Source organism: Phasianus colchicus, chromosome 9, assembly GCF_987193195.1.
Source record: "Phasianus colchicus chromosome 9, bPhaCol1.hap1.1, whole genome shotgun sequence".
Classification (NCBI taxonomy): domain Eukaryota; kingdom Metazoa; phylum Chordata; class Aves; order Galliformes; family Phasianidae; genus Phasianus; species Phasianus colchicus.
In genome coordinates this window covers 31,306,232-31,320,152 of record NC_143444.1, presented here as the reverse complement: position 1 = coordinate 31,320,152, position 13,921 = coordinate 31,306,232, and the positions used below count along the sequence as shown (strand labels likewise).

The 13,921-nt window shown below is 45.1% G+C and overlaps 1 protein-coding gene across 4 annotated transcripts in view; it reads right to left on the bottom strand.

Annotated features, from left to right (window-relative positions):
• MIER1 (MIER1 transcriptional regulator) overlaps window positions 1-13,921 on the bottom strand; it is a 31,378-nt gene that overhangs the window by 17,288 nt on the left and 169 nt on the right. For 2 of the 4 annotated variants that reach the window (XM_031603981.2, XM_031603992.2), the window contains exons 1-3: window positions 13,573-13,669; window positions 2,042-2,066; window positions 624-769 (exon numbers count right to left, since the gene is read on the bottom strand). In XM_031603981.2, the coding sequence (XP_031459841.1) occupies window positions 624-769; window positions 2,042-2,066; window positions 13,573-13,581 (180 nt within the window). In that variant the 5' untranslated portion in view covers window positions 13,582-13,669. Of the gene's footprint in view, window positions 1-623; window positions 770-2,041; window positions 2,067-12,874; window positions 13,271-13,572; window positions 13,670-13,921 lie in introns of those variants that run through there. The other 2 variants (XM_090146836.1, XM_031604018.2) reach the window with 2 other exon arrangements.

Genomic DNA, 13,921 nt, shown 5'->3' with positions numbered 1-13,921 from the left:
TCTCACAGGCAATTATTTCTTAAGACACATATTTTACAATGAGTTTATCACTACTATCAGTATGTGGGAGTTCCACGCCGAGCCCTGCTGACAACTTTTTGCATTGAGCAAATCACTTTATCTACATCTTTGTTTTCTCCACCTTAAAAAAGGAAGGTACTCCTATCTTCCCCACTGCAGGATTATAGGAATGAATGTTTGTATAGAACGGCAAAAGGAATGTAAAATTACCAGATCTTATAAAATCAAAATCTACATGCACTGATCAAGTGCAAGTGTTCTAGCAAACAGTACGACTGGAAGACACAAGTTTAGGTGGAGCGCACTTTGCCTCCTATTAGCTCTAAAAGGCAAATCACATCCCAGCACATATATGCAAGAAGGAACTAAACAAGCCCAGCATTATGCATTATTCAGTATTTATGTAGCAGTTCCCTCCTCCCAACTTTTGGGAACTGCATATTTAGCTCAGCCCCTTTTCCCCATCTATGTTATTTGCTTATTAGTGTGTTAGGGGCGGTTTGGTTTGTTTTAATCCCAAATATTAGGGAAAAAAACCTGCACGTGTTTTGCTTAAGACTGTGGGCTGTAGTTATGTTCTATGACTACTTAATGCTACCTACCCTGTTAAGATCCTCTATTTCAGAATTGAAGTTTCTGTCTCCTTCCATCATTTCCTCCTCTTCTAATGTCCGTTCATCATCAAAGTCATGCACCAGCATATCAGCTGATGGATCAAATTCATGGTCATCAGATGTTGCTGAACCTCCTGATGGAAAACATTTTAAAGAATTTTTTTTAGTTAGAGTTTAGGTCTTTTTAATATATTTTTATTTTGGTGATGCTTGAATATTCAAATTAGACTGAGAAATTAAAATATCTTCAAAATCCCTCACCCGTTTATCTAGGGAAAGCCAGCAGCACTGCTCAGAGGGCAGCAGAAGCTGTCCTTTGGGTGCTCATGGAAGAAAGACTGGGGAGAGCACTGAGCAGCCACCTCCTGCCCTGCGACAGCACTGCACATCGGGTCCCTACTTAAACATCTGTAAAATGTTCTGGGTTTAAAGATTTATTTCCTACATAATCATCAATCTGTTTGCACCAGGAGTTCTACTGGGAGTAGTCACACTCCAAATATAAACTCAGGACAGTTGTTTCCTTGATACCTTGCAAGCTTTCCTGTTTACAGCTACAAAGACAATCTGACGACTCTTCCAAAACGTAAACCTCAAATAAGCTTCACAATTATATGGATTCTATTTCTGATGCCAAACTCTTAGCTATTTTCCCTATGTGTTTTTCTTGCCAGTTCTGTGCAGAACAATGTGGTTACGTTTTGTGACAGTGAAAAATGAATGAATGAAGGGTTTGGCAGAGGCAGCATTCAGTATAATTCAGCAATACCTGAGTTCTCATTCTAGCCCTGCTCACATTTTACCATCGTCTCCATGAACTTACATTTCATTTTGTAAAGCTCAAAGACGATACCACCAGTATGGGCACAAGAGGGAGGGCTAGGGCTAGCTCTGCTTTGTACCTGGAGGTGTGCAAGTGATCGATGGTTTCTCCAAAAGAAGCAAGAGCTCCAGAGACAACAGCAGTCCAGCTGAAGTCATTACTGGAAAGCTTTTCCACCAGAAGGATGCCCAAATCCTCTGAAATAAACATCACTAACTAGAGCAGTATCAAGCTATAAAAAATAGATTCATAGTTTATGTTTCAGCTGATTACCAAAACACCAGGAACTTTGGGACACCAAAATATCAGGAAATAACCAGTTTTAAAAGCAGAAGGCATGAAACTCCTCATTCTTAGCAAGCCTAGAGGGAAAAAAATACTGCTTTCCTTGCTGCTTTTGTGTATAAGACCATACAGCAATGGTGTTATCTCATGACTGTGAGCACACAGTGCCTTTGACTCCATGCTTACCCTGAACTCATCAGACCACAGCCTTAGGTTACAACTGGAAAAGACCCTGAGGGAGAATTTTTGAAGTATACCCTCTTCCCCCACAAGTTTAGGAAATGTCAGAAATTCTTACCTGGACTTGAAGACTCAACAGAAGGCTAAAAAAAAAAAAAAAAAAAGAAAAGAAAACACAGGAAATTATTTTTTCTATGTTGAATATGTACAAACTTAAGTTACAAGATGAGATTTGAGCAGCTCCACCCCAATCCATCCCTCTGTACTAAACCCCTTCTTCCACAGCCCAGTTTTATATTCAACAGATTACAGTGACAGTGGAAACACGATTTATAACAAGTTATTCTTCACATTTCAAAAGGTAAACAATAAATCATTATTCATGTTTGAAACTGCATGTTAGGTAACACAAGAATCTCCTTTACATTTCAATTAAATGCACACTTTGAAAAGGTAAGCACAAGCCTGAGAATTCCTCGTAGTACAAACGGAAAAAAGCAATTTAATCTCTAACAACCAGGAGGAAAAAACAGCAGCAAATGCTCGGCAAGCCTGACTTTCTTCCCAAGTATGACTGTAACAAACCGATGCAAATCAATGACTACAAAACAAGCACGAGTTCTGAAATACAGAAAAACACTCACTTTCACAAGTTTCACGTACAGCCATCCTTAGGCTCCCATGTTTGGTAACCCTACATCTATCACCAGAACACACATCACTCTGTCACAAAATCCTGCTGTCCCTTGCTTATAGCTTTGCCAATCCTTACCCTCCTGGGCTCAGATTTGCATGTCTGACATGCAAACCTTGTTTGATTTGAAAATGCAAGCAAATGGTTCAGGAACACAGCGACTGGAGTGGTTTTGCAAAGCCAGAAAGACTGACTCCAGCAAACCACAGTACCTCCTTATCCACTGCCTTTTGGAAACTGAGATTCTGCTTGGGATCAAGGATGTTGTTATTATCTTACATAATGCACAATGCTGTCTTCAGGGAAAACTGCCTGCAATTGGCCAAGAAATCATTTGGAAAACTTTGTTTTGCGCATTCATGATACGTAGTTGTACATATACATAACTGTGTATCTGGACTGCAGTTCTGCTAAAAGGGCAACAATATTACCTCAGAAAAATATCCAGTGCATGGCATTACTAGCATAGGCTGAGCTGCCACTGGGTACCAAAATCAGCCCACTGTGACCTGCTCCTCTCTATGTGCCGTTGTGTCTGGTGTCTGATGAAGCTGCACACCTGGAGGATGGCAGTACAACACAGACTGCTGCCCCAAAACCAACTACCTGGACCCCAAGCTGTCCTGAAACAAGGGCAGAAAAGCAGAAGTAGGCTTTTTTCCTTATGTTTCCAGGCTATCTCGTGACTTATGATGAAACACTATTCCAGAAATGCCTCTGCCCTCATAGAACAGAGAGCTGGATTTAGCCTCCTAGAAAGCCCTTAAAAAATCTACTTGAAGGGATAAACTATGTTACTTAGTAAATAATAAATTCTGCAAATGGTATCCAAAAACTGCTCTTTCTGTTCAGCTATTAGAATGAGTCATTCTTAGAAGGCTCTTACACAAGCTAGCACTCCTGAAGACAAAATAAAACCTCTGTCCAACATGCAAGCCCTATTTATTAATGGCCAGCAACCGTCTTACCTAGCACTAGTCTCTGGCTAAGGAGAAATAATGCTCTGCACTCCTCCCCAGCTGGCTGCTGATGGGCTCTCAGCTGGGAGAGGGTGTGGGCACTTGTAGGGGGCTAGCAGCAGAGCAGGGCTCCCAAGGGAAGTATAGCACTCACTCACTGTGAGTTTGGGATGGCAGAAGTTCAAGCAAACAGCCCGCAGTATGGTGAAGTGGCTGAAGCACTGCCCTGAAGGGCAATAGCCCCAGTCCCAGCAGCACTGCTAGGCTTTTGGCCATCAAGAACTTGTCACCATCCCAAAGGACCTGCATGATTTACCTATGTTGCAGGTGTGTATGTATTTACATGACATTTTATATACCATCTGTATGTATATATAAGAAGCTGGAACAAGCTGGAGCTTGTTTCAATCATGAGAAGGGAGAGCTTGGGGGAATCCTATCCACGTGCACAGACACCTGACAGGAGGACGTGCAGAAGACAAAGCCAACCCCTTCCCAGCAGCACCCAACGGCAGGACAAGAGTCAATGGGTACAAACTGAAATACAGTAAAAAAATCTTTTCCCTGTCTTTGAAGTGTGATGACACATGGGCACACGTTGCCCAAGAGGCTGTGCAGCCTGCGTCCCAGAGGTGCCCATACCATCACCAAATATGGCTCTGGGCATCCAGCTCTTGCAGACCCTGCTTTGCCTCACCTGCCTCCAGCAGTCCCTGCCTACCTCCACAATCCTGCAGCTACAAAATGCTCCAATATGTATTGCAATGGGCCTATCATAATGAAATCCTTTTGTGATGAGAGTGGACGTGAAACCATAGCAAGACAAAAAAGCATCTAATAATGTCAAGCCAGCTTTAAGAAACAAAGTTCCATTTTCTGAAATAGTGTGGCGATAGCTCAGGAAAGCCACCAGCCTTCCCAGCAGGCTGAAATACCTCCAATGCAATCGCCTCCTGCACAGCTTCCAAAGCATTGCTAAAACACTGCAATGCCTCTGGAGCTCAGAACAGCCCCATGCCTTTTCAATAAATCCAAAGCATATATCCAGTGCAACCCTAGTCTGAAAATATGAACACCAAAGTAGAAAATCTGCAAAAGTCTAACAAACTCCAGAACATCACATTCACTTCAGGCTACCCTGCAGGATGGACACATCCCTCGGAAGGTTCTAGTTCATTTTTGCTACAAACTTCATGAGCACATTTTAGGACAACAGCCTCTGGGTCTCTATTCCTTTCTGCTAAACTTTGCCTACCAGATCTACTCAGTCTGTCCCAGTTTGTGGATTATCATCTCTGCATTTCATACATTCTGCAGTGAGTGATGCACTGTCTATCATTTCCTGCCTTCTATTTCTAGCTAGATGCAGTTTCATGTTACATCTCTTTTATATTATTGGCCAGCTGCTGCCAAAAGTAGTAGTCTGACCTCTTCCCACCACTCCATGTGCCTCTGCCACTTGTGTCATCAGGTCCAGCAATCGGAAAGCTGCAGCATGTGCTGCTTCAGCAAACCAATCTCAGAGAAAAATAGCACTAGTTTTCCAACCTATTTGTGAGCCAAACCCTCATGTGGGCCTCTGCAATCATGGACATGCTGCAGAGCTGGAAGCAAGGCTCCAGGAGAAGGGTGGGTGGTGGGAGACCAGGAATGTCCCTTTCCACCTGTTAACACTACACCTAAGGTGAAAGAGCATCCTCTGATTAAAGAGTGTTGTTCCAAGACAACAACTGCAATTCTTGACTGCTCAGCCCTCATTTCCTTGCCTCCAAGCAATCGTGACTGTGGCCAGGGCACAACAGATGGCTTTGAGGGCATTTGCTTATGAAAATTTCCTGGCAGTAGTTAAAGATCATATGGCTGCATTGGTGTCATTGCATCCCAAGTCCTAAGCTACGGTATGTCAATATAACAGCAATTCCTGTGAAAGAAGGCTAGCACTATATGCTTCAGTGGCTTTTCCTTTTCTGTTGCAGCAATCCAGAGAAGGATTTTTTGCCTCAAGGGCATTCACAGAAACAAAGAACTGCTACTTAAAAAAAGATAACAGGCCAGTAGAGAAAAACTATGGGATTCTGACAATATATGGGTGACACACAAACTATTCCACGCATAGCACCACCAAAAAAGGTAACAGCAAACATACCATGGCTTCAAATGAATGAAAAATTATTCATGGTGAGTCCTGCTGCCTGGTCACAGCATAGCTGAGCACATTTGTTCATGCTCCAGCTGAACCACTTGAAGGAAACACTAATTCTGAGATATGAAGAAAATGTATCTCATGGTAAGGGTAAAAGAAAAGACATTAAACAAAACATCAGGCTTGAGTGACACTAGAAGAATCTGTCACTGTTTTTATTGCATGAGTATTTTTAGGAACCTCAGGAAATGTGGACTAGGTGCCTTCAGAGGGTGAATAACACTTGCAGCAACAACTGAGCCAAAAAAATCACATCAAATACATTCGTCAGTGTATGGCTATAATAAATGGAAGTGAAGTTGGCCAGTCTCTGTCAGACATCTTTGGACTGGCAAGCAATGAACCCAAGAGAGGTACCACAGATAAAATATACCTTGAGGGTCTACAGCTTGTTACTCTGACAACAAAAACTCACCGGTCTTTGGGATGTCTGCGTTGCTATGACTTGCGATAGAAGTTAAGTGGCAGAAATAAAACTGAACTGACATCACATAGATTTATTTAGTGCGGAAAGGTGTTTGCATTTTTGGTTTTGCACAGCTTATTTTTAAACCCACTACTTCAGAAGTTGCAGCATTGGTTTGATTCCACTTCTGCATGTTGGCAGAGATCTTCGTGCCTTATTCCAAGGCTTCATAGCTGCTTGGACTGGAATGTGATGCTCCAAAAGCAAAAGCTGTTGAAGTAACGCACTGAGTCTTCTCCTTACATTTCTCCTACAGCCTACAAAGGAGCACCTGAAGAGAACTAAAAGGACTCTACACAATTTCACTTCTACCTACAATACTGCTGTTGTAATTAACATCTTCCACGCTGCTTAATATAATTGATTTATAATGAAACATCTTAAAACTCAGTATCCAGCCCCTTTCAGACAATGGCAAATATATGTTCCGTTCAAATTTACTCAGTTATATTTAAGAGCTCTTTAAATGTTAACTAAAATATTTAAAAGCTAAAATTAAATTCACATTGATGGGAATAAACATGACAAATTATCAAGCAGATGCCCAAGTCTTTTCAACCATATGACAGGAAATACTGAAGCTAATTTCTGGGTTACAGTGGGTTGCTTTAACTACATCTGAGGACTGGAAACCTCAGTATCAACTGGGAACTAAACCTTAAAACACAGCAGTGTTCCCTGTTACATAACACAAGAAATGAAGCATGAGCAGCTGGTGGAAAGTACACGTAATTACTCAGTAGACATGTATGTGCCTTCAACATCATTTCAACATCACTAAAACTACATTTCCCTAAGCAGACTAATTAAAAGTAAACTGCTAATCTGAAATGAGCAATAGGCACTCCATTCTTAACATAACCAGAATTTATTTATTCTCTGAACACAGGTAAACAGTTACATGAATAATTTTTAAAGACTGCACAGAAAACTGAAGTTCTCAATACTAATGGCTTAGACAGCAACTTAGTGGTACATCTTGCTGTTCAAATTACCTTCCAACATCAGCTACAAAGGCTGTGAGACCCGTGCAGAAGCTGTGAGGTCTTACCAGCTGACACGGCAGCCATGTGAAGAGCACTCAGGAAGCTGAGACAAGCGACAGCCTGGAGAAAATGATAGGTTAAAATGGCAAAGGACAACCCTTTCTCAAGGGTTGTGTCCCTTTGCAGAAACAATCAGCTCAGTGGAAGGCTTACAGTTCCATCCTGTCCCTCTCTGTGCATCAAAAGAACCTGTGCATGTGCAAACAGTTTGCCTTCATTTCACCTCAGGAATAAAACTATGTATTGAGCAGAAGGAAAAACATCCAACCTACTGCCCCTCATTTAATGGTTTTACATGTGAATATTTCTACAGCCAAAACCATAACGAAATCCAAGCCCTTCTGCACATGAAATGGAAGCCTTTATACACACAAGGAATTCGGTTTTGTTTTTAATTTGGCTGCTAAATGACAATGTGCATTGCCAGAACATAAGATGAATTGCAGTGTTTCAGTTCAGACTGCACACACGTACCTCTGCACCTGGAACTACCTTAGCAAAGGTCCCCTGACCTGGTTGCTGCCTTCCAAGTCTTGGCTCCATTTAGAGGCAATAAAGATGACCTTTCCTTCAAGACCAGCTAAGCACTGCATACGGTTTGTTTCTGTCTATTGGTACTTCATTAAAAAAAAAAAAACATCAAAAAGCCCACAGTTTTTCTGGAGAAACAGGATAAACATGAGTGATATTTCTTGAGCAGAAAGATAATTCAGCTGCGCTGCTAACAAAAGCGAGAGCTGTTACTTAAAAAAAAATATAAATTTTTAAAGCAGTGATTGAAGAGAAACACAGAAGGCTGAAAGGTGTCAGCTGACGATGCTCCCTGAGGTGACAGAGCTTCCTCCAGCCTGCTATCTGCTTCAGCCTTCTGTCAAATGTTATCACACCATGGCAGAAGCAAAGCAAAGATAGAATCAGAGTGAATCTGTACTAACAGGCGAGCTCCAGAGCTATGCCACTGTGCTTCCCTTCCTGCCACAGCTGCCTGCAGCAAGAGGAAGCAGCACCTTACAGGTGCACCTCGAGACCATCAGGGCAGTGCTGGTCACCCCAAGATCTCCTGGAGGAGCTAACTGCCCTGCCAGCCTGAGCACACACAGATGAGCACAGCACAGACCTCTGTGAGAAGTACCAAAAAGCAGATCATAGAATGGCCTGGGTTGCAAAGGAGCACAAAGCTCATTTATTTCCAACCCCCTGCTGTGTGCAGGTCACCAACCAGCAGACCAGGCTGCCCAGAGCCACATCCAGCCTGGCCTTGGATGCCTGCAGGGATGGGGCATCCACAGCCTCCTTGGGCAACCTGTGAACAGTGCCTCACCATCTTCTGTGTGAAAAACTTCCTCCTAATATCCAACCTAAACCTCCCCTGTCTCAGTTTAAGACTACTTTCCTATGTTTTCCATAGCTCTATGCCAAAAGGAGAGAGCAATCTTTAGAGTGGTGAAAGCAGGACCCATCTGATGGCCCACGACTGTGCTGCTGCTGGATCAGCTGCTGAGCTTGCATGCAAATGCTGTGTGCTTGCAGTGGGGTGGGAGCTGTAAGACTACAGCAGGAAAACAGCGGGCAGAAAGAGCTACAGCCAGAGGGAACAACAGGACAGCACACTCACTGCAACTCCAGCAGATCTTCCCTCCTCAAGGAGCATTACAAAGCATGAACACAGCTGCTCAGAACACCGTCCCCGTTTTATCTAAAGCACACCTTTTCTATTGGCCCTAACAACTTCTTACTCACTTCCATTACGAAGTACAGCAGCAGCCTCGACTTGTTGCAATACCCTGAAATTTCTCACAAAGAGAAACTGGAAGCCCACGGAGCCATCACATCCTGCAGTAGCATTTCAGAGAAACCAGACACCACCACAGGCCAAGCACCACAAGAAAACAATTTTGTGCATAATTTGTGACATGAATGGATTAACATTGAAATATTAATCCAGACTGGGGCTGTTGGCCTGGAAAAAGCACAGACTGAAACCAAACTTTTCAACAATTCCACTATTTACCTAAAATCCCTACATTGCATTTGAAAGAACTCAAGCAGGAAACCCACAAGCAGCAGAATTCTATCATACATGCACAAAGACCCACAAAATTCTTCCATTATGACAGGAAAAAAAGCACTTTTCCTATTCTAGAAATGAAGAACACTAAATGCTATTGTTTTCTATTCAATAGCTTGTAAGAAAAGCAGAGGGAACACAAGCAGTGAGTGTAACCAACTGCTTGGAGATGACAGGCTTACCAGGGATGCCAGGATGGAACCCTCAGATCTGCACTGAGTTCAGATATCTCTGTGAGGTACCCTGCCAGAGCTGCTCCAAACCAAGACACACAAACAGCATCAGTTTAATCTGCACATCTAATGAGAGCAAACAAAAGTACTGCTCACCAGGATGGACTGATGCGAATCACCAATTTTCATCAGCAGAAAACCTCACTTTAAGCTGCTCTGACCTTATTTTGTATCTAAGCATCGCTCAAAAGCCCTGTCCCAACTGCCAGAACACCTCAACTTGGAATCACATCAGCAATCACGCTAACTTTACTGCTGCTTCCTTCAGGGGAGGCTATACTCACCCATATTATTTTAAAGCAATAGCATAGCATAATAAAAATAGAAAGCTTAAGGACGTTGAAAATGTGTTATTAGAAATGGTTATTAGAACACATATTTCTTAAGCACTATTTCTGCACTTGTTTCAAGATGCATAAGAAAAACTAGAATTGTGATTCACAAAGAAGTTTAAAACTCTTCAATTTAAAGAAGAACAGCAACGAGGAGAAAAATCTTGCCAGATATCACAGATTTAAAGAGGGGTTATTAAAGCACTTCCACACAACATTAATAAATTGATTTTCTGACTAAAAGCAACCAAACTTCCAGAAATGCAAACAACACCAAAGTGCATTCAAAGAAGTCACTGGGACTTAGTTCAACTGTCCACTGATTCTGGAAGAGAGCTCATCCTGCTCCCCTCCCATACAGCTCCTGCTTCTTCCCATCGTTGGCTGAGACCATTGGCAGCCCATTCAAGCTGTTAACCCCCCAGAAACAGCAAAGATTAAGCTCTTTATTCCAACAGTCAGCAAGCTGAATCATCTCACCACAGGGCAAGGAACACCCTGAGCTGGTGCAGAGGATGCCAACAGGACTGCATTTTCTAGCACAAATGAGCATCCAGAACTGCTCAAGACAAGCACACTTCCCCAATGACAAGCTGAACCAACCTCATGGCTTGTCATCTTTGGAAGGAGGAAGGCACTACTCCCTTGCTGATGCCCCCATCTGGCTCTGCATCCCAGCTCCAGCAGCCCCTGGATCTGTGCATTAGCTGATGCTACCGGCTGCCCTGCAGGAAGCATTTCATTCCTCCTCAGCTACAAGCTGAGCCAACCTGCAGCACAGGTCAGGGAGCACCCATCTATGCAGAAGCAGCAGGAGGGCAGCTGCTTGACTGCCCAGCTGCTGTCCATCCTCTCCCTCCCACATGTGGAAACCCAAACAAAGCTGTACCAGTTCTGGCTCGGGGATTTGCACCCCCAGCTTGCCCAGCCCATCCCTGATCAAACACGAGTATCCTCTTTCCTGTGCAGGCCTGGTACCTCTCTTACTCTCCAGTGATTCAGGGGGAAAAAAAACCCAAAAACAAAACAATGCCTCAAACCATAAAAGCCCTCTGCATTCACCCCCAATTGTGCCTGTAGCAACCTGACTGGTGTAAGCTATTACAGAGCAAAACAACAAAAAAGCAGGAGCTCAGCACTTCTGGAAATCATAGCAGGTATTTAGCTTTGTAACTTGCCAGCAGATAGCCTGACCCCATCTCCTTGAGCTTTTGCAATCAGAAGATCTCATTCTCACATTTTATTCAAACATTATAATGGATAAACAAATGACAACAAAGAAGCATTCTTTCAACTACTAATCACGCTTTTAAGTCAAAATCTTCTCCTCTCAATAGACATTAAAATTTTTATAGTAGGGAAAAAAAATACTTAGCATTCACTCCACCACAAAGTCTAAATAAGCTGCTTAATGCACAATTCTGTAATATACACAAACCCTGAGCTGATCTTAAGTTAGAGATGCTCTCTTTCTGACTACGCCTTGAACAATCTTCTAATATTTAGGAGCATTAGCACTCAAACCCAGCACATGAGCATGCTTTGAAGTGGAACAAAACCCTAAAATGGGTTATTAATCCCAAATCTAAACCCTGCATGATATACATTCAAACTATTGTTTCCCCTCTGTTCTGTCCTGCATTCAAATCAATACATTTCTACAAAAGTGAAACGGGATTTTTTTGTTAGTTTCACTTTCTGGGCTCACTGACTCACTAAGCAGGCTCAGAGCTCCTGTCTGAAGAACTTCCCTGTCAATTTCCAGAAGCTCCATCCTTATTATTGTTATCGTGCAGCTCCTCCAGGCACAGCTATGCTAAGGAGACTTCATCCAACCCCCTACAGAAGTCACGAGCTGCACTGGGAGCCATCATATTCACTACACTGCTCCTAGTTTAAATCATCGAGAGTTTTTTATTCCTAATTTTGAGTGGTTTCCATATCTAGAAGGCAGTGCAGGCATAAAGCTGTTAGCACAAACAGTTCAGTGGATGCAAACAAATGCCAGCCAAGCCTGTGTTGCTGCTGCTGCCTCTGAGTTTGTCCCACAGGTGGATCGAGGCTTCCAGAACCTCTCTGTGCTGCTCCTGCCCCGTACCCAGAGATAAAGCAGCCCTGATGCAACAAAGAACTCATCAGAGCTTTTCTTCAAAATACAGAAGGGGGGAAAAAATATATCCTCTTCCTTTCTTAGTAAAATATCAAAGCCAACAAGTAACAAAAGCCTTTCCCTTTGGAACAACATCCATAAAGTGAAAAAAACAACGCCTATCAGCCCTCCATACCCCATGGCTTTATTGCTCTGTGCAGCACACATCCCCTACAACTCTCAGCCCCGTTCCTGCTGCAACGTCAATAGAAGTACGTGACTGTACCAAATAGGAAGTAGTGCGGCTCTGACTGTGGCTCCCAACAACATGGCGAGCCTCGGCTCTCCCAGAACGGAGCTCTGGGGGTATTTCACAATAACACTGGGCTACATTAACAAAACAGCAGCCAGCGAAACTCGAGACCAAACCCCTGAACTGTGCATTGCCCCAATCCCCCTGCCTCTGACCTCACGGAGACAGGAGTTAGCAGCCACATTGTCTCAGGGCTCAGACCTGGGATTCTCTGCCTCTCAAGATGCAGAAGGAAAACAACTGTATTAACTGGTAAAGACAGCTTACATTGTTACATTTAGTAACAATAGAAGGAGGTAATGCTACATTATAGATGAAAAAAATATCTCCAAATAAGAATTCACATATATTCAGAAATTTCAAGGGAACAGGGAAGAATCATCACATATAGGATATTTTAAACACAGATTTCTCTCCCCTGCAAACGTAGCTGGAAGAAATGTCCATCCTGGGAAGAATCTGTTTATAGCGTACCTTCCAAACAAGCATTTCTAATTTGTTTGTCAACACTATTCAAGCAGCAAATTGATTCCACGATTCTAAATTACCTTAAAATCGGGATCTTAGGATAATCCGAAGGAAACTTGACAGAACATCAACTCAGCTATCCCAACTCGCCTGCTGGGACACCAAAGCGCTGCTCTTCCCAATCCCACCGCGATGGACATCGTGCACATCAGTCAGCCCGCACGGACCCGCGATGGGCTCAGGAAACCTTCTGCCATTCCCTACGCTTCCCCCACAGCCCTCCTTCCCCCTCCAGAGCAAGATCCCCCATATCCCAACGGGGCAGCAGCCCCCCTCTTTGTCCTGATGGCTCGAAACCATAATTAACGCAAACAAACGCCAATTCCATCCTCCAGCAACGGAGCTGCGCGCGATGCCCGGGAAAAAAGATTTTCCGTGCGCTGGGACAGGCGGGGACCCCCCGCAGCGCGGCTCTGCCCCCTCCCTCCCACCCCCCACCCGGTCCGGCCCGGCTCCGACCCCCCCGGCACAGCCTAACGCGGGCGGTGACCGCCTCACGGGGCGGCCCCGAGGCGGGAGGCGCCGCTCGCTCTCAGCTCCCCCCTCCCCGCCGCCGAGGCGCGCCGGGCCGCGCGGGGTTCGGCTGCGGACGCCGGGCTCGGTGCGTCGCGGCCTGCTCCCGGCCCCACAAGTAACTTGCGGGACGCTCCGCCCGGCCGCGGCCCCGCGCAACAAGTTCCCGGGCCCGGCCCCCGCCCCTCCGCCGCCGAGCTCTCACCTCCGCCATGTTCGCTGCGCGGGAGGGAGGGCGGGGGCCGGGCCGGGGAGGGGTCACATCGCCGCCGCGGCGGAGGAGGAAACGGCGGCGGAGGGTCGCGGGCTGCGCGGCGGCGGGGAGCGGCGGGAGGGCGGGGCGAGGGCGGGGCCGGGCGGCGCGCCGCGCTGCGTCACCGCGCACGGGCGGCGGAGGGGAGGGGCCGGGGGAGGCGGGGCAGAGGCACGCGCGCGCGCTCCGCTCGACTGTCAATCACGGGGCCGACCACGCCCCCATCCTGCAGGCCCCGCCCCCTCGGCCCGTCCTGTCAGCGCCGCGCCTTCGCGGCGGCGGAGCGCTAGGAAAAGGAGCC